The 21,555-nt window shown below is 35.5% G+C and overlaps 1 protein-coding gene across 3 annotated transcripts in view; it reads left to right on the plus strand.

Moving 5' to 3' along the window:
- Positions 1 to 20,425, plus strand: part of LOC150103422 (E3 ubiquitin-protein ligase MARCHF6) — a 271,806-nt gene extending 251,381 nt beyond the window's left edge. For all 3 annotated transcript variants that reach the window (XM_090397403.1, XM_090397402.1, XM_090397400.1), the window contains 3 exons: positions 1,514 to 1,646; positions 6,711 to 6,846; positions 19,526 to 20,425. In XM_090397403.1, the coding sequence (XP_090253529.1) occupies positions 1,514 to 1,646; positions 6,711 to 6,846; positions 19,526 to 19,616 (360 nt within the window). In that variant the 3' untranslated portion in view covers positions 19,617 to 20,425. The remainder of the gene's footprint in view (positions 1 to 1,513; positions 1,647 to 6,710; positions 6,847 to 19,525) is intronic.
- Positions 20,426 to 21,555: the final 1,130 nt, after the last annotated feature.

Raw genomic sequence — 21,555 nt, forward strand, 5'->3', positions numbered from 1 at the left:
ATGCATCTATCTCATCTTTTTTGTTCTCTGAGAAACCATTTATATTATCATTCACACTCTCACAATTTTCATGTACAACCTTGCCGTTTCTTGTCATATCCCTATTTCCTTCATTCTGAAGGTTGACAAAAATATCACACTCACGATCCGAAATACACTTCAATTCCTCATTCTCCCTTCATTTTCTACACACATTCAATCCTTTATCATCATTAACCACACTCCGACCGCACTCCGCAAAGCGTACATTTCACAGCTAGTACACTGACTCATTTCTTTTATGCTACCGTTCTTTGATAACGATGGCGAACCTTCATTACTGGCCACCATTTTCCTTCGCACAGATGCCATACTTATTTGCAACGTGTTTTGTCAAATTATACGTTATAACACCAAAAATAGACGCACTAAATACGCAAGGCAAACAAAACAAAACTACACAATATTAAGTAATTTGTATCGATAACTGAAAATGATACTTATCTTATCTGGAGCTTGCACGAACACTACACATTACGAATTCATCTAGCGGCGACTTCCCGACATAGATTATGTTATAAAACACTTTAGTACACTAACCACGCTAATAAAGCTCCAATAATATACCAAAATTACACACTTAACATATCCTACACATTCTTTTGAAATGCCTATAGTCTCAGCAATTTGACACACTTTTGACTCACCGGTCATCCAATACCATATCGTGCACTTGATCAATGATTTTTGGTGTTGTTACGCTTTTGGACATCCTTCACGTGGATACGGCCATGTTTAAACTTAGCATCCCATTTCTTAATTGTCGAGAACGAAGGAGAAGAGTGCCCATAAACTTTTATGAACTTCGAATGAATTTCTTTTGGCGTTAAACCTTCGTTTACAAAGAATTTTATAACCGTGCGATATTCAATTTTATCCATTTCGACCACACTTTTGCTTCTGACAGCTGTATAAAAAGACTACTTGATAGAATAACTTGCAGTTTCACATGAATGCTTATGACAGATGTACCAACTTAGAAAAAAAAATCTTACCATCTTACGAATAGTGTTGCTATCTATGGTCGAGGCTGAGAACTTTTCAGACCACACTTGTACATATCTAAAATGTAGATGTCAAGTTCTGCCACTAACACTGAGCAAGAGGGAACGATGAGGTAGGAGGGCTGCATGAACTTAGCCCTATTGCTGACATTTGTTTGTCAAGGTTACAGAATAAGTGGGCCAGTCACATGAACTTAGCCCATATGTAATGAATGTTCATACCTCAAGCATAGTTCATCATTCTCCATATCACCAGACATGTAGATCCTTTTATTTTAGATACAGATGCTAGTTATTACTTTTTTGATTTTCTGTTAAATTTTAGAATTGACATTATTAGCAGTGATGAATATGAAGGAATGATTTATGCTTAATAAATTCCATGATTTTGTTGATCTTGGCATGTATTTATTATTAGACTTTACTTTAATGGTTATGTATATAATGCAATATATATATTTAAACTTTAGGTCTACCTAGGTGGTTTTCGAAATATTAATCTGAATGTTATACTGAATGAACTGGCACTACCTGTAGTTGGAATTTTGGGGTTAGGTTTATCGTTACCGTACATCATAGCATGCAGCATAGTACCAATGTTTGGTAAGAACCTTTAATTTGTATATATGCTTATTATTGATGGTAACTGAGATTTTTTTATAAAACAAACTTGCAATTTATGACAATATTTGGGTTCATGTGCATGTAAGGTGCATGTCTGTGTTATGGTTTACTTGAAATGTGTGATGGTTGTTAACATTTCATTGTACATCAGTCTTGCGAGAGAGGTGGAAGATGTCACATGAAAACGTTTTCATTTACATAACATCTAAACCACCTGTAGTTACATTTGGAAATTGTCCATTGTCTTTATTATAATTTCTTCATTGATGCTGAGCATCTTGTAATGCTTTCAAAAGAATAATGTATGCCTCTAGTTTGAATTTTGTCTAGGTAGGGGATAGTAAGCATTTTAGTCTTTGCTTGTCAAGAAGTAAAATCAGAGATATTACTTGATGTTTTTGAGACATGCTTATCCTTCATTGGGGTTCAAAAGTTAATGTTTACATTCATCAAAAACAAATTCTATACGATACAAAACAAAATACAGAGTACAATTATGTATAAGCATATTTTTGGGAAATAATGAGAAGTATGGAATTTGTTTTTGAGACATACTTATCCTTCATTGGGGGTTCAAAGTTAGTGTTTCCATTCATCAAAATCATTTGCAATATTCATTGGATAAGGCTAATCGGTAAAGAGATTTTACATATTTCATTTTTGAAAATGTTTTCTCACATGGGTAGGTAGTGCCAGATATTAAAATTAATCCATGAGTAAAAGATTTTAGTTGAGCATATTGGAAGGCATTTATAGAATTCTTTGACTCCCTTCTTGATATTTTTCTTTAACATGTTAGTGTAATGCAGATTAATCACTTCCAATTGAAAGTTAGGTGGAAACTTATTGATAAGCACAGTTAAATGGATTTTGAAAATACTTCTTTTTCAGTTGCATCGTAGCTTTAAAAAAAAAAATGCTGGAATCTCATTTTGAAGGTTACAAAGGATGTCTTGTGCAAATGTGTGTTTGGGAATGACGATCTCACTTCTTGCTCAAATTTTTACATCATGGAAAGCATATGGAGCAGCTCAGCATTACTTCTCACAATAAAATGTTAGGTTTCCAAATGTTTTTCTCGTAGCAAAAATTTTACATAAGTGCTGTTTCACCTTGCAGTTTAAGATTGAATTCACTGAGATACATTGTCATGTCTGCAGAAAAAGCTAATTTGAAAAGCCATTCAGTGGTTGAAGGTGCTTCTTCTCATTTAGAAAAATTGCAATCAAAAATTTACCACTGCTGTGTAGTAGGGCAAGTCAGGATATTGAGCTTCTGTGATCTGCCAAAAATTCATGTCAAGATGTTGAAAGTCCAGAAGACTGAATGAAGTTCACCATTGACACTACTGGTTCCATGACACCTGACAAATTCAAATATTTTGTGCAGAGTACCTTAATGTTTCATCCAATATCCTCAACTCTTTGAGCAACCATTTTTGCCAAAAGTCTAATATTCTTAGACAAGTCTTTCTTTGAATTCATTTCTTCAGCTGCTACTATCATACAGGATTTAATCAACTCGCCATCAGTAAATGACTTTCTTGCCTGGCTAACAAATGAACCACTTAGAAACTTACTTTAGTTGTGGTTCCTACAAAAACATCCTATTGTGATGAAATACTGTGTTTTAACTTTGCAAATTTTTCTGGTCATTGCTTTCCTGTGAGCTGGAAATACTCTGAGTGCTTTGTTTGGTAATGTTGCTGTATATTGTATTCTTTTAACACTACTATAGTGTAATGGCATAATTAAAATTAAATTAAATAAGCAAAGCACAATGCTTTGCTATTTAATAAAGAGGGAGATGTTAAATCCCGTTTTATTTATTTTTTTTTTTTAGCCTTTCGGCTTATTAGCTTTGCTATTTAATTTAATAACATAATAATCCATACTTTACTGTTTATTAAAATTATGACATTGAGAGTCAACTTTTGTCTTCTTCACTTGCTATCACATAATGATTACAAAGAGAGAAAAAATTACTTTTGGTCAAAATTGATCAGTATTCACCAATATCGTAAAAAAGCTCTCGCCAGAGAAACCAAACAGTGATTTCATTTTTTCGCGCAGCTCTAATGGTAGGAAATTTTTACACCAGGGAACTAAGCAGTGGAGAACATATTAATCAATCATGGTTAGCGTATTCAAAAGAAAAAGATTCTGTATTTTGTTTCTGCCGTAAGTTGTTTTCCTGTAATATAATATCATTCACTACTGATGGGTATAATGATTGGGGTCATTTGTATGTGTATCTTAATGAACACAAGAAATCCAAAAACCGTTTGGAGTCCCATAAAAAGTGGATTGAATTATTGTCCAGGCTTAAATTAGAACAGACAATTGATTCAATGCAGCAAAAGTTATTAAATTCAGAAATTCGGCACTGGAGGAGCATGATAGAATGCCTAATTGCTGTTGTCCAGTTCTTGGGTCAACAATGCTTACCATTTCGTGGAACATCTGATAATTTATATGACCCTAATAATGGAAATTTTTTACAGCTTGTTGAACTGATTGCCAGATTTGACAGTGCTATGTCTGAACATTTAATGAGAGTAGCTTGTGGTTCAGCCCAACATTATCTTGGGAAAAATATTCAAAATGAATTGATTGCTCTCCTCTCTAGAACCATAAAAAAACAAATAATTTCTATGGTTGAGAAAGCTAAATATTACAGCATAGTTGCAGACTGTACTCCCGATGTAAGCCACATTGAACAATTAACATTAATTGTAAGATTTGTTAATACGGATCCAACTGATATCAACATTCATGAACATTTTCTTGGTTTCATTCCTGTAGAAGCCACTACAGGCTCAGCATTAACCGAATGTATTATAAGAAAATTATCAGACATGAATATTCCAATTGCAAACATGCGTTGCCAGGGTTATGACAATGGATTGAATGAAAGGAAAGCATTCAGGAGTTCAACAACACATTAGGGACTTGAAAGCTTTTTATATCCCTTGCTGTTCTCGTTCTCTCAACTTGGTGGTCAATGATGCCGTAATGTCATCTAGAGAAGGGATTTCATTTTTTGAAACTGTTCAGAAATTGTATGTGTTTTTCTCAGCGTCAACGCTGCGCTGGGGAATCCTTAAGACACATATTACAACCCTAACACCCAAGCCATTAAGTACAACTCGCTGGGAATCTAGATTCGACGCTATTCATCCTTTAAGATACTATATTGAGGAGTTTTATTATGCACTGATAGAAATTACTGATGATGAGTCAGTAGACAAAATGGCGAGACACGAAGCTGAAACCCTTGCTCTAAAACTTAGAGACTAAATTTTTATGTTGTCTGGTTATATGGCACTATGTTTTACATGAAATTAATGTTGCAAGTAAACCTGTTGCAAAGCATAAAGATGGAATTGTCTAGCGCCATAACAACATTGGGTAATGTTCTCAAAAGTCTTAAGAATCTCAGAAATGATAAATCATTTCAAAATTTTCTTGTCGATGCTACAACATTAGCTGAGAAAGTTGAAGCTGATGCTGATTTGAAACCAACATTCAAAAGTACCAGATTGCATCAGCAGAAAAAGCAGCATGATTATGAAGCAAGAGATGAACCTATTTTAGATCCCAAAACAAAATTCAAAGTTGAGTTTTTCTTTTTTATTATTGATGTTGCAACTAATTCTATTGAAGAAAGGTTCGAGCAATTGGAACATTACCGTTCACATTTTTATATAACATCTCTAAATTAAAATCTGAGACGACAAATGAGCTCTTACACAATTGTAAAAATGTAGAAGCCATTTTAACACATGAAAAAAATAGAGACATCGATGCAATTGAGCTATGTGATGAACTGAAAGTAGTTTCCAAATTAGTACCAGAAAATACGCCGCCAATTGAAGTTTTTCATTTTATTGTTGAAAATAACTTTGCTCCGAATGTCGCTGTCGCCCTAAGAATATTACTGACATTGCCTGTGATGGTTGCAAGTGGTGAGCATAGTTTCTCAAAACTGAATCTTATTAAAACTTACTTACGCTCAACATTGGCCGAAACTAGATTGGAAGGTCTTGCCATGATTTCAATTGAACATGAAATCAGTCAGAAATTAGACTATGCAGACCTGATTTTTGATTTCGCAAATATGAAAGCAAGAAAAATGTATTTTTAATCAGTAGATACTAAAAACAATATAAATTCTAATTAAGATATGTGAAAATAGTGCTAAAACTATAACGTGTACATTCTATAGTTAAGTGTAGCTCAACAGTTCACCATTGTACAAGTGAAGATCATTCCATATATGTAAGTAAATTATTACTACATTTCGTTTAATTGCCAATTGATGAAGTCGATGGTTTATTTTACGAATATGCAGTATTTTAATCACTTTATCAGTGCATTATTATTAATGGTACTATGTTTAAAATTAATGGTCATGAAGCTAATGTTGAACATAATGGTTTTCAAAATTCCAAAAGTTAATTTGAGGTTGGTGCTGGGGCGGCAAGTAATGGATTACATGGGGCAGCAAAAATTCTAGAGCCAGCCCTGCAGCCAACCAGGCACAATACAATACCATCTGCTTATTGAATTCCTGAAGTGGTTAGAAAAATTTCCATGTTTGGTCTCTGTATTGAGATTCCTAACTTATTTAACCCTTAGTCTATCCTTTCCCAGAAAAAACAGGAAGGGAAAGAAAGGTTAAGCCTTTTGTGTTTTAGTCCACATTCACTCCCAGTAAATGTGGACTATTAAAACATTTCCTTCCATTAAATCTGGAGGGCTATTTGCACAGATGCAGCTGACTGATTTTTATTTTTACTGTCTAATTTCTGAGTCATCTAAGATTCTCATATATGAGATATCTCTTGCAGTGGCTAGAGCAGTAGAACAGGACAATTCGATCCTGGTCTCAGTTTTTACTTGATAATCAACTTTTCACCCAATAAATATTTTATATATTGTTCAGACATTGGTGGATGTTTACAAAAAATTTCAAATACATTATTTCATTTAATAAAACATAAAATATTATAGTTACAAGCTTTTGTTTATTCTTCTGTAGGAGTAACATTTGAGGTTCAAAATCTTGTTTTAAGAAGAATCTATCCTGCACTTTTAGCAACTGGCATGATAGGAGGAGTTATATACTTCCAAATAAGACAATTTTTTCGATTATATGAACATATTAAAAATGACAAGTAAGTAGTGTGCATCTAATTTTAGTTAACATTTGCTCGGAAAATTTTTTAAAACAATTTAATAACATGTTAAATTATTACAATAATAAATTTAAAAATACCAGAATAAAGGTTATTAAGTATCAAAACTAGACAACTGACAGGAGACCTCCACATATCTTTTATCATCATCATCAAATTCCTGACATGTACCCTCAAGGGGTGTACAGGATATGATAGTACTACATGAAAAATTTACATCATTACTAACTTCCTATCTACAATTTTCCTCCAAATCAGTCTGTTACTCGTCAAGCTCCAGCATCCTTTTATGTAATGTGGAAATCCACTAAACCTTATGACCTAATTTACCGTCCTCGCTGCCTTATGGTGCGTCCCACTAGTAGGGGCATCTACCTGAAAACACAGTAAATGAGGAAGAGGATGCTGATAATTTGGAATCTAGCCAACCAAATTGAAATGCCATGCTGACTAGGATGTTACCATATTAAACAAGATTCCTGCTATTTTCATTAGAGAAACAGTGAAAAGTCACTGGAACAAACTCACCCAGCATCAGCAGAATTCAAAGTACGCGCCATCAATATATGTGGACAGTGACTACAACGTACGTTTTATCAACGAAAAGAAAATCAAACTGGCAGAAGAATTAGAGAAATACCATGTAGATATAATTAGCTTTAATGAAACAAAAAAGACAAAAGCAGGTGAGATTCTTCAAATGCAGATAGTTCTTAGAGAAGAAATTTTTTTTCAAGTCAGTGAAAAAGGCCGCTGACATGAAGGAAAAGATGGTCCTTGCTGAAGATCTGAATAGCAGAGTAGGAAATCAATAAAATGTGTTGAGAAAAATCAGATGAAAGAGCAAAGTTAATAATTATTATTTATATGGGCACTACATGGAGTCAAAAGGCTTGTTGGGGTGCTCACAACCACCTCTGTCAACCCATTCCACTCATTAACACTCTCCGAGAAAAGAACCTAGTTTGCACACCCTTACTAACACCACTCTTAGACCCAAGTGTGACCCCTTGTTTTCTCCCCTACACCCACATGTATTGAAACATTTCTTCTGTGTCAATCTTATAGTATCCCTTTAGTAACATAAGTTTCTATCATATTCCATTTCTTCTGCCTGTCAGCTAAACTATGCAACCCACACACACACACCCTCAATCTATTCTCATAGAGAACATTCTACAGTCCTGTCACTATTCAGGAAGTGGTGAATCTTCTTCACCACTTCCTGATCCTCAAGAAATGCAGGTAACCAAATCTGCGCACAGTTGTCAACATGTGGCGAAATCATAGTCTTATAAAGAGGAATAATAACCTCCCTCCCTTTCTTTCTGAAGAGCACACTTGTCAATGTGCTCTTCAGCATCCAAGTAATCCTCTGAGAGCTATTTTGCCAACTCTTGCAATATATCCTCTGAATTTCAAATCTCTATCCACTATCACCCCCAAATCAGTAGCCTCATCAATTTCCTGTAAACTAGTACCATCAACATGATATGAAGTGTGTATTTTTTTTCATCCCGAAGTGCATTACCTTACATTTTACAACATTGAATTGATAACCACTGTCCTTTGCCCACACTGCCAATCTATTTAAATCATCTTCTAAGACATCGCCTTGATCAACTATTGCCCTCAGTTTGCATCGTTAGCAAAACTGAATGTTCTCCTTCAAATCTTCTACTGTATCATTAATATACAGAGAGTAGTGATCCTAGTACAGAGCCCTGAAGCACTCCACTAGTCGCTCATTTGCATTGATTCCACTCCACGATACATCATCTTCTGGTATCTATCAGCTACCCCCCCCCCCCATCCATGTCACCAGCCTCATATCCATTCCCATTTGTTCTGATTTATGTAATAGTTTTCCATGCAGTATTCTGTCAAATGCCTTTGCAAAGTCCAGCAGTATCATGATGTATCCCTTCTTTTTATCCAATACTGTTGTTACCTTATATAAAATGTGAATAAATTACTGAGGCAGGACTTACCTTTTTACAAAGCCATGCCACCTCCCATAAAGTATCATATTCCTATCCACTCGTTCCTGAATGTTACTTTTAACCAACTTTTCCAATACTTTAACCACCTTTCCAGATTGGTCTGGAATGGGCTACTTCTGTCTTGGAGCCACCTTTATGTAATGGAACTATCTTACCCTCTTTCCACTCCCTGGAACCTTGTCACAGCTGAGACTTAGATTAAACAACTTCATTAGAGGCACTGCCAGTTCACTTACACATTCTTGTAGCACATGAGGAGACTTACTATCTGGGCCCACTGCTATATTCACATTCATATTTTTTAATATACTGAGTACCTCCAGTTCATTTACTTCAATGCTTACATCAGTCTCTGTCACCTTAGTAATGCAGTCACGCACCTGGATGATATAGCCTTGCAAAGTGATCACTTAATAACTGAACTAATCTTCTGCTTCTGTCACTTTCCTACCATCAGCACTGAGTAAAGTTATATTTCCATGATCATTCTTTCTCTTACTTGCCACATGGTAAAAAAACTCTTTTGGATTCATAATAAATTTAGTTTAATCCTTTATCCAAGTGTGAGCAAACAAAGTTTGCACCTGAAAGTATCTTCAGGACTGGGGTAAGGTGGTACAACACCAGGGCACTCCTTGCAAAGGTGGAGCAAGCTACCAGCACTCATATTTCAGTATCTCCCATAATGCAAAGCACATCTCCTTGCGGATATGTCTAATGTTATGCATTAAGGGAAGGGCCACAACCCAGACTAGTTTCGACCTTTATTGAGGTCTCTTCAGTGGGAGCCAGGCCCAAGTGGAGATACCAGGCAGAAGCATTAGCAGGTCATCTCTACCTATAGGAGTTGCCAAATGGTGTGCCACCCTTTTTTAATAAATTACTCTGGATTTAGAGAAAAATGTTGAAAGTTTATTTTTCACTTGGTTAGAGTATAATAAATTTAGTTTAATCCTTTATCCAAGTGTGAGCAAACAAAGTTTGCGCCTGAAAGTATCTTCAGAACTGGGGTAAGGTGGTACGACACTAGGGCACTCCTTGCAAAGGTGGAGCAAGCTACCAACACTCCTATCTCAGTATCTCCCATAATGCAAAACACATCTCCTTGCGGATATGTCTAATGTTATGCATTAAGGGAAGGGCCACAACCCAGACTAGTTTCGACCTTTATTGAGGTCTCTTCAGTGGGAGCCAACCTCCACCTTTGCAAGGAGTGCCCTGGTGTTATACCACCTTACCCCAGTCCTGAAGATACTTTCAGGTGCAAACTTTGTTTGCTCACACTTGGATAAAGTTATAAATTATACTCTAACCAAGTGAAAAATAAACTTTCAACATCTTTCTCTAAATCCAGAGTAATTTATTAAAAAAGGGTGGCACACCATTTGGCAACTCCTATAGGTAGAGATGACCTGCTAATGCTTCTGCCTGGTATCTCCACTCGGGCCTGGCTCCCACTGAAGAGACCTCAATAAAGGTCGAAACTAGTCTGGGTTGTGGCCCTTCCCTTAATGCATAACATTAGACATATCCGCAAGGAGATGTGTTTTGCATTATGGGAGATACTGAGATAGGAGTGTTGGTAGCTTGCTCCACCTTTGCAAGGAGTGTCCTGGTGTTGTACCACCTTACCCCAGTCCTGAAGATACTTTCAGGTGCAAACTTTGTTTGCACACACTTGGATAAAGGATTAAACTAAATTTATTATACTCTAACCAAGTGAAAAATAAACTTTCAACATCTTTTGGATTCACTTTGGCCTGCTTAGCTAATTCTCTTCAAATCTGATTTAGCCTTCCTTACTATACTAGTCACTTTTCTTGCTTGTGCTTTATACTGCTCATGGACATGCTGATCAACATAAACTTGTTTATGTTCCTTACACAGTGCTTTTTTTTTTGCAGCTCCTACTTTATATTGCTAGTCATCCATTTAATCCCTGCTCAGTTTATCTCCTGATCCTAAGTATGCACTCTGATACTGCCTTGCTCAAACAATCCTTGACCACTTTCCATGCACTAATGACAATCATTCCATGTAGTGTCTTATGCCATGGCACCACTCCAAGTTGCCTCCTAAATAGGGCCATACTTACTCTTCCCAAAGTGCTAGAGTTCTTTGGGGACGCTTAAATTTATCCTTCAGGGGGGCCCCAGCTAGAGTGCCCCCCCTGAAGTTGTCATAATTGTGAGCTCTGTAGTTCCGCATAAACCATTTCTTGACTGAAATTTCCACATGTTTAGCAACCTCCCAGGACAAGACTGCAAGGTCACTTTCCCCTATTGGAGATAGGGTTACTGCAGTTATAGATAGATCTTTGGATGCTCTCCTCCATCGCATGCTCTTTCATATAATTATCCCTTAGCAATTTCCATTTTGCCATGTACCTTTTCCTCATTCCAATCTAGTTGAAGTCTAGATTGGAAGTTGAAGTCTCGCATGATAATTGCTTGGTCAGCACACATGTGCTAATCTGCTGATACATGGTGTTCACATTTTCTTCTACACTCCCCCCCCATAGCAGCAACCAACAATATATTTTGTCCTATTGGCCTCTATCTCACACCAGATAGCCTCAAATGATCCATTTCTATAAGATCTATAATCTTAACTTCTATTTTTGTTGATTGAAGTTCTTCAGCTATCATTAATAATACCCTTCCTCCTACCCTATTTCTTCTATATTTTCTGAAAATACAATATCCATTACATTCTATCCCTGTAACTACATCATTCTCTGACAACCAGATCTTGCTGATGCCAATAATTGTTGGTCAAGGTGAGCTGACCAATGCTAAAAATTCCTCTCCTTTATTTCTGATACTTGTGCATTCCTGTACATGCATTTCAGCATCCCCTTGGGTCCACAGTTACCCTTGTGTAATGTCATTTACTTGCCATTCAGATTCGAAACGTGGGAAATTGCACTCAACTCTTTGTAATCATTCCTGCATTCATACTTATCTATCCCAGGAGGTGACTGGACACATGCTTGATTGCCCCCCCCCCCAATATCTCCAGTTTCAGTGGTTTTGCACTTCCTAACTCCAAAACCATTTAAATGCAGTCTATAAACTGCACAATCCTCCCATTGACAATTATGGCCCTTCTCAATTCTATCCTATCATACTGAGGCAGCACACTCATAATCTTTATTTTCTTACTCTTCATTTTTGCTTTTTCTAACAACTCTTTCATATTTTAATAATCACCTGTAATAATAATAATAAGTACCTGCTGGATTTCTGTTCAGGATATAAATTAGTTATCACTAATATCCTATTCCAACATAAAGAGCACAAATTCACACGGGGAAAAGACCTGACATAAGAAATAAATCTTGTTGATTGCTATTACACCTCTGGGTCTGGCTCCCACTGATAAGACCTCAGATAAAGGTTGAAACCGGTTTGGGTTGTGGCCCTTCCCATAATGCAGTAGCATTATACATGTCTGTAAGGATATGTGCTTTGCATTATGGGATACTAATGCAAGCGATGATGTAAAGTCATTAGTCTCTATATATGAGTTGCCCTGTTCTGAAAATACTTCAGGCATAAACTTTGTTTGCTTACACTTGGATAAAGGAATAAACAAAGAATATAATTCTTGGTATCTTTAATTTATGTTATTGCTCATAGCAGTATCTTCATGCTGGTTCAGGACACAAGATTATAGGCAATTTGAAATGGGAAGTGATCACATCTAGTTTTAAGTAGGATAAAAATTAATTTTATATTGAAAAATAAAAATGTGTAAGAAAGTATTACAAAGAATCAAAGTTGAGCAACTTTCCAAGGTAATCTGTAAACGCAAATATAAATATTATTGTATAAAAACAAATTTGAAAACAATAATCAAACCTTGTTGACTCAATGACAAACACTGAAGAAAACATTGATTATGTTAGCTATAAAAGTATGTGGGGAAGTTATTTGTAAGGATAGAAAAATGAGAATACCAAGGAAGACCAGGAGGTTAGATAGTTATGGAATGTTCCTAGCAAATGCTACGTGCTCTCTCAGCATACAGAAAACAATGTAAGAAAGCAAAAGAATGTGTAAAAGTAGCTAAACCACTCATGGGATGACTTTTCTAAGGATTTAGAAGATAAATACCAAGAAGGTAGAAGAAATTTGTGGAGGCTATTGAAAAAGTTTAGAAATGGAGGAAAGAGTACTGTAAAAGGAATCTAATTTTCAAGGATAAAGGTGACATGAAAACTGGTGATAAAGATATCCTAGATATTTAGAGTAATTACATTGAAATATGGAGTCTCCATAGTTCAGATGGTATAGAAGTATTTGGTTGGAAAGACCTGTTCTCAAATCCCATATCTGACATGAGGAACCTTTATCAGATCTTTTCAATGAAATGGTGAGTTAGCAGGTATCATACAAAGGTCTTGGGGGGGGGGGGGGGCTTTTCTCACTTAAACTTGGGATTTCATCACTCAAAAAGGCAAACTAGCCAGGAGAACACATGCAATTGACAGATAAAAAATACATTATAACCAGTAGCTTCATATTGGTGTCATAAGATGGTGCCATACTGCATGTATGGGACTCACAGCTATTGTATCATCATGCACTAACGATAGTACTTTGAAAGATGTGGTTGAAAATATTCAAGAGGAAGATAGAGTACATATCAGTACTTTACCTTTAAAAAATATCAAAAGTTGTAATGCAAAAGGCAGCTTAAATAGATGATATTCAACCAGAAATGCTCAAATTTAGAGATATAAAAGATTTATATTAGCTGCACTACACTACATAATTCTGTAGGCATGGTCAGAAGTTCAAACTCTGGATGATTTAAGTCATGTTCTAATAGTCCCCGTCTATAAAAAGGGAAATAAAAGTGCATGCGATATATGAATTTTCCTGCTGAGTGTTCCAGGTAAGATTTTATACAAGCATACTTGAGAGAAGGCTAAGAAAAATTGTAGAAGAGAAACTTGGAGAACAAGCTAGTTTTAAACCTGAAAGGAGTTATCAGTTATTTCAATAATTTAACAAACAGTTGTGAAATTATTGAAATATAATGAGCACCTATATTTTGTTTTGTATATAACAAGGTGCAAAAAGTAAAACTGTTCAAAACACTATATGGTGTAAGCAGGAATTTATATGAGCAGTGTGCAGTCTATATTTAATTGTGAGTTAGTAATTGGAATTGAAGGAGTTACAGGAAGATGGTTTGATGTAAATTCAGTTATAAGATGAGAGAGGACACACTATCTCCACTCTTATTCATCATCTATATGGATTACATGACAAAGGAAAGTTGTTACACAAGTGTTTCTCAACCTTCTTTCATGTTTGCCCCAATTTTTAATATTATTTTTTGTGGCACTCCCCCTTGCAATTCTTGTGTTGAGACATTCCTAGTTTTCCCAACATCTTGTGTTGGGAAAACTAGGAATTAAAATTTCTAAATATTCATACAAATTTAAGTACGTCATCAAATCTTTCAAAAATTGTATAGATTCATCACTGCACAGACTGTTGAATCATATCAGCCTCTCGAAAACATTTTCGCGATTTCATCATGGGACGTCTCAAATGTTCTGGAAATGTTTCTGCGAGTATAAATAAGGCTAGAAATGGCAAGAAGACAGTAATACTGTAGCAGTGACCAATTGAGGTCGATGGTCGGCATTATTTTACTCCTTTTCACAATGACTGTGATATACAGTATAAAAACAATCTTTTCTGATATAGAAAAATGGATAAATTTTTAATTGGACTTAAGTGGGCATCTGACGACTGTGGAGTGCCGACATCAACAAATTCAGGTTCACAGAATATCAATTCAGAAAGTAAAATCAAGAAAGTATGCAGCAGAATATTTAGATTTCAGTTTTACAAAGACTGAAGTAAATTATGAAAGACCACTGTGTTATTTGTTCGAAAATTTTGGTGGCTGATAGCATGAAACCGAATAAACTTAAAAGACATTTGGAAACACTTCATAAGGAGTATGTTAACAAACCTTGAGAGGTCTTTACTGCCAAACTGAAATGTTTTGAAAAGCAAAAATCTAGGATTAAAAAAAGCGTTATCTGTAAATGAAAAAGCTTTACTAGCTTCTTACAAAGTTGCATATAAAATAGCTAGGTGCAAAATGCCCCACTCTACTGGAGAAGATCTAATTCTGTCAGCTGCGATTGATAGTGGAAACTATACTTTGGAGAAAGTTTTACTAAACAACTACAGTGCATACCTCTATCAAATGATATGTTGCCTCATCTATTCAGCTTGACGAGGCAACATATAGCAACAAGGATTATCATTTAATTGCTTATGTTCGATTTTGTGATGGATTATCAGCAGTTGAAGTTATTGTTCAATAGAAACAAGAGCCACAGCACCTGAATTGTTCAAAATATTAGACGATTTTATATGCAAGGCAAACAAACATACAGGAGAAAAATTGTGTTGGAATTTTCGCTGATGGTGTTCGAGATATGTCTGGAAGGTTTAAAAGTTTACAAGCCCTCGTGAGGGAAAAATCCCCACAATGTATTTGAACACATTGTATGAGTCATAGAAAAACTCTTGCTACAAAGGAAATGAGTCTTAGTCTAAACATTGTGTTAACAACAGTTATAACCTTTGCAAATTATATAAAAATGAGACCCTTAAAATCAAGACTATTTTCTGAACTTTGTAAAGATATGGCTGGAGTGGAACATTCAGCATTACTATTTTACTGCAAGACAAGATGGTTACCACAGGGAAAATGTTTACAATGTGTTTACGAATTAATAGACGAAATAGCAATCTTCTTGAAAGAGGAAAATCACAAAGAAGTTGAGAGACCACTTATTTGTGATGAAATTGAGCTACTTGGTGGACATATTCAAGAAACTAAATATATCAAAACCTGCAACTCCTAGGAAAAAATACCCATATCTTAGAGATGAGTGACAGAGTAAATGCTTTTTGTAAAAAAAAAAAAAAAAAAAAAAAAAGAGTTATGGAACAAAAAGGGTAAAGCAACAAAAATTAGAATGTTTAGAAAATTAGAAAAGCAGCAAAAAAAAAAAAAAAGTGGATGAATTCATCAAAACCTACAAGGCAGAAGAGCAACACATCCAATTTCAATTTGCCAGTATTTATTTTATTTATACTTATGGCTACATGAAACTGGTAAGTAAAAAGTACAATCACAATTTCCAGAAATAAATGATGAAAATCTGAACATATAAAAGGCACAACCTGCTTTCTAAGTCTTTCCTTTTTTTAAAAAAAATAAAGCAAAAGTAACTTGTCATAATCAAGCCAGGGACAATTATCGTCCTGCTGCAACAAATATGACAAGGCTGCATGTTCTCACAACATAAATGTAGCTGTATCCGAGGTTTAAGTAGAGAGCAGTTGTGTCTTGTGTGAGAAAACTTGATCCATTAGAGGAGGCCCATTTCACATTGTATCATCATCTTCTAACATGAGGAGTTCTGCTGATACTATGACAAGGACTATGAAAATAACGTCTTTGTGGTGAGACGGGACCGTGATCTTCTGTTTCCTCCATAACCACCGCTACCATCATACAACTACAGGTCAAGGTCCAGGTTGGAAAGCCAATTCAAGGCCTCATCCGTCACCTTGTGGATGTCTGTAGGCCACCACCATGAAATTGGCGCCTTGGGCAGTCGTATACAATATGGGTAATCGTCTGAGCCACAGGAGAACAATCACAATAAGGGTGATCCGACAGCCCCCATTTATGTAGAAGGTAGCCACATCTGCCCTCACTAGTTCTGATCCTGTTTATTGATGACCAAATCTTCCTAGGAAGATCCAGGCTGCAGAGCACAGGGATCTTCTACCAGAAAGCTGTTTGTTGGAAGATTGTTGGACCAGTATTCTCTCCATATGTCAGATATTGATGGCAGCGCAGCTGAAGAGAGTTCGTCCATGGACCAGAGAGGCTTTCTAGATTTGAGGCAAAGACTAGATGGGTTTATGAGAGTCTGGTGTAGGGACAGGAGTGGGTTGTTCATTACTTTATTAAATTCCTTAATCAAGGCTTGTCTTCTCTGTATTTGCAACTATTGAAAATCATTTAACAATGTTGATGGAAAAATTTAGAAACTATTTTATAACCGACGACAACATAATGGCAATATACGAGTGGGTTTGAAACCCATTTTAGATTACCCCTGAAGGTTTCTCAGTTGAAGAAGAGGAACAATTTATAGATGCTGGAAGTTTTTTCCCACTTGGTTAGACTATAAATTATATATTTAGTTTAATCCTTTATCCAAGTGTAAGCAAACAAAGTTTGCATCTAAAGTATCTTCAGGACTGGGGCAACTCATAGCAAAGGTGGGCAAAGTTTCACATCACTTGCCTTAGTATCCCATAATGCAAAGCACATCTCCTTGCGGACATGTATAATGCTATGCATTATGGGAAGGGTCACTACCCAGACTGGTTTCGACCTTTATTGAGGTCTCTTCAGTGGGAGCCAGACCCAGGGTTGATATACCAAGGTTGAAGCAATGCAGAAATCATGTTATGGTTTGCAAGTTGCCAAAAGGTGTCACACACCTTATTATTGAAATACTCTGGATTGGAGAAAGATGTTGGAAGTTTTTTTTGCACCTGAAGTATCTTTAGGTGCAGACTTTGTTTGCTTACACTTGGATAAAGGATTAAACTAAATATATAATTTATAGTGTGGAAAAAAACTTCCAACATCTTTCTCTAATCCAGAGTAATTCAATAATAAGGTGTGACAACTTTTGGCAACTCAGAGCTATCTGAGTTGCCAAAATCCTCATTTATTCAGTATCCAGGTAGATACCTACTTCCCTATGGTCTGGGGACAGGGACCAAGGCTTTCTGTGGTGTGCATATAGTGTCTGGGGTAGTTCATGTTGAAGGGGGAACCTCCCAGTGATGGTACTGGCCCTTTTCATTCTCATTCTATTTCTCTGCTTTTCTTCCCATATTCTTCACTCCACTTCTCTTGTCTTTTTTTTTTTTTTTTTACTATCCTGTCTTCCTGGATCCAATTCCTTGCCCACTGTGTTTGCTGTGTAGTGACCCATGGACATCCAGAAAAGAGAATCCTGGTAGTCTGACACTACTTTAGCCCAGTCAGCTAGTGAGGTTGTAGTGCATCTCCTTCTCTGTGGTCTGAGGGACAGGACCCAAGGCTTTCTGTGGTGCTCGTATAGTGTCTTGGGTATTCCTTGCATTCCACTCCTGAGCCTAGTCATCACTTGTCAGAGAGTGGGCATCCATTTGCAGCTGTGATGGTGGATGGGGGAGAACTCTGACACTGATGCTAACTCCTGAGAATGAACACGTCTTTATCCTTTTGTTTATCAGGATCATTAACAAGCCCCAACCATGTCACAAAAACCATAAAAACACCAGAAAATCAGAATAAGAAGCAGAAAACATTAGAAACTGCAATCAATACACCATTTTTCTTGATCATACAATCAACAGGGGAAGGTCCTCTTTGAAATAATCACCCTACCTCATCCAGAAGGATTTGGACGAGTTAGCAGGGTATCAGTAAAGAAGCTCTTCAGGAAATATATTTATTGAAGCATCAACCAGGACACAATCAGAAAAGTTACTTGTGCAAATATCTATTGGGGGAAATACCAGTTATTGTTGCCTCCCACAAAACTTTGAACTTTTCTAGAGGTGTAATATTGGGTGGAATCTCCTCAACTTACCAGACAAAGAGATCTGCTCCAAAATGAAAGATCAGAGTGTGACAACCATGAGGAGAATACTCGTGCATAGGGATGGAACATCAGGATCATTCTTACACAGTGCTTTTTTTTTTGTCATGCAATAGAAGCCAGTATATGCATTCTTTGCTAGTAGGAAAAGATTATTTAAGATAATTAAGATTAACAAGTATTAATTAATCAATTAGAAATTGTATGATTATAATACATCAATTTCTAATTGTAATTTAGCACCTAACATCAGTATTGTTTAAGTATATATAAATATTTTTGTAAGAAAATAAAATTTAAAATGTAAAAAAAAAAAAGGAAAGAGAAAGGCTATGAATGTTTGCATACTCAAGCCATCCTCTTAATTGGCAATATAGTTTTGGACTATGTTGTTGGTTTTTCCTTCATGGGTATATAAACCTTGACCAGAGACAATTGGCAGGTGTTATTTGTAAGCTGGGAATTGAATTTGGGTAATTGGAATTTCAAGCTGTTACCATCCTACGCAGTCTTCTCTTAGAAAGCCAACAGTAATGCATGATTGCTTTATACAGAAATTCTCTTCAGAAGGAAAGAAAAACATCAGAAAGAATTTGACATTGCTAATCCCATGTGGTATTCACTTAAATGGAATGGGAGAGGAAAGATTAGCAAAACAAGTGTTCTCTGCCAGGTTTGAAGGAAAAGATCAAGATATTGGTGGATTGATACAGTAAAAAGTGCCTTAGAAGACAGAAATATAAGATTGATTTGGAGGAAAATTGTTGATAAGAAATTAGTAATGATCTAAGTTTTTCATGTAGTACTATCATAATATCCTGTACATGTCAGGAATTTGATGATGATGACAGAATCTATTAAGTTTATAACATTTAAAACTTTGAAATATAATACAAACACTAATGCATTCTGATAATCGTTTATTTTTCATAATTAGGTATCTTGTCGGAAGAAGGCTTGTAAATTATGATCATAAAAGGCTAGCAAGTGGTGGCCATCAATCTTCAGAACCTGAAACATTGTCATGAGACCTCCTACCTTTTCCATCTCCCTTTATAGAACTGTTGTAATGACTGTCATTGTACATAACTTATATTTTCAGTTTCTATGTAAATATTACAGATATTCCAGAATTTTATCTGGATAGTGAAGGAATATGGATAAATCTCTTGTATTTATGTAAGATATCCAAATCTTTAACCTTTTGTTGCTCTTTATTTCACAGATCCATATTCCCCCCACCCCGTTGTTGTTTACACTTTTGAAATGGTTGTACTTGGTTTGATAAGAATAAGCCACATTGAAACATCTTCCTCTGCCATGAGCCTTTCGTGTGACACTGAAAAAGTTTTTCCTAGAAATATTGGACTTGTGCTTAAAACTTGATTATATGGCTCTGAGGTATTTTTTACCTGAAAATAAAATTTTCTCTTACGTGATATTTTTGAGTGGCTTTTATAATACTAGGGAAAGAAATTCACACTTGCACTCTTGGGTGCATTTATATATACAAAATTTAACGTTAAAAGAACTGTCAGTTATCCATATTCCATATGTATGGTCACATATCAGAATTCATTTATAATGAAATAAAGGATTTAAACAGTCGTTGATGACAATAAGTAGATAATAATTCAGATTATGAAGGTTATAATTAAAAAAAAAAAAAAACAGCAAACATTAAATTTATTACATTTACATGCAAAAATAAATATTTTGTGTTGCATTTATATGAAGAGTGTGTTGACTTACTCTGTTCAAGCTATATGGCAATTGTACAAGAATTACTTATCTGAATTTTGAAATTTGTAAATAAACTGAATGATCTTTATTGAAATGGACAGGTTCGGTTATTTACAAATTTATACTATTGATAATATGTTCATTTAGTAATGTTTTCTAAATTAAAATCTGTGAAAGCTTATTTTTAAGTTTTCTTTCACTTGCTAGCTAGTGAATAGAGCCACCTTCTTTCACTCCAATTTTGGGATCTCAATAAGATAGCAAGGTTGTTTATTGCAGTACATCAAACTTTCTTCCGTATGCATTATCAGTCATGGTCATCAGTTTCATTGGGAACTCAGATTTCTGCATTTTGTTTTGTGAGCTATTTCTGTGGATAGCTATTTCTGTTCATAACTTTCTAAAATCAAAGAATAATATTTTTAATTTAATGTGAATCCCACCCACAAAAAGGTTGTAAATTTGTTGTGCATGCTGTGAGCTCAAGTTTTTCTTTTCTGTGGTGTTCTTAGAATTAAGAAGTAAATTAGTTGTGGATCTTTCATTTAAGCCAGCATGATTCACTTGGCCTATAGAAACAACCAACTGTATAATTGGTTCTGTTGGCCACTATTTCACACCAGATTGCCCCAAATGAACTACCATTCACTCGTCTATCTTCTTGATATTGTACTTTTTTGCTGCAGCTCTTCAGCTATCATAAGCAGTACTCCTTTCCCTGTTCTCTATACTACCTGAAAATACTGTACCCATCATATTCAATTCATGTCTGCCAAGTTTCACTAATGCCTATAACTTTTGGCAAGATTGCACTGACCAATTCCAAAACTCTTCCTTTTTATTAATGCTTTTTGCATTAATATACAAAAATTGTAGAATTCCTTTATTTCTTATACCACCTTTACAACTGATATACATTCTACTAATTTCAGTATTCAGAATAGCCCCATACCAATTTTTATCTGCTCTATTCTCTAAATTATTCTGCGATAAAGGACCTACTCTCAACCTTTCAATTTTAGTTTCCCTGTCCAAATACTTCAACTTGCTCGGAAAACAGCAGCCTATTCAAATGCTTGTAGCCTTCCATGTTCAGATACTGATCTCTTGCATACAGCTCTGTTTTGCTTTCAAACACACTTCAGGCATCAACCTATTCCAGACCGCTTTTTCTGCACATTCTTGCAATCATATCATTCATTTATATATGGTGATTAAATTCAT

This window comes from Typopeltis vanoorti, chromosome 9, assembly GCF_054136105.1.
Source record: "Typopeltis vanoorti isolate ZY-2024b chromosome 9, IOZ_Tvanoo_1.0, whole genome shotgun sequence".
Classification (NCBI taxonomy): domain Eukaryota; kingdom Metazoa; phylum Arthropoda; class Arachnida; order Uropygi; family Thelyphonidae; genus Typopeltis; species Typopeltis vanoorti.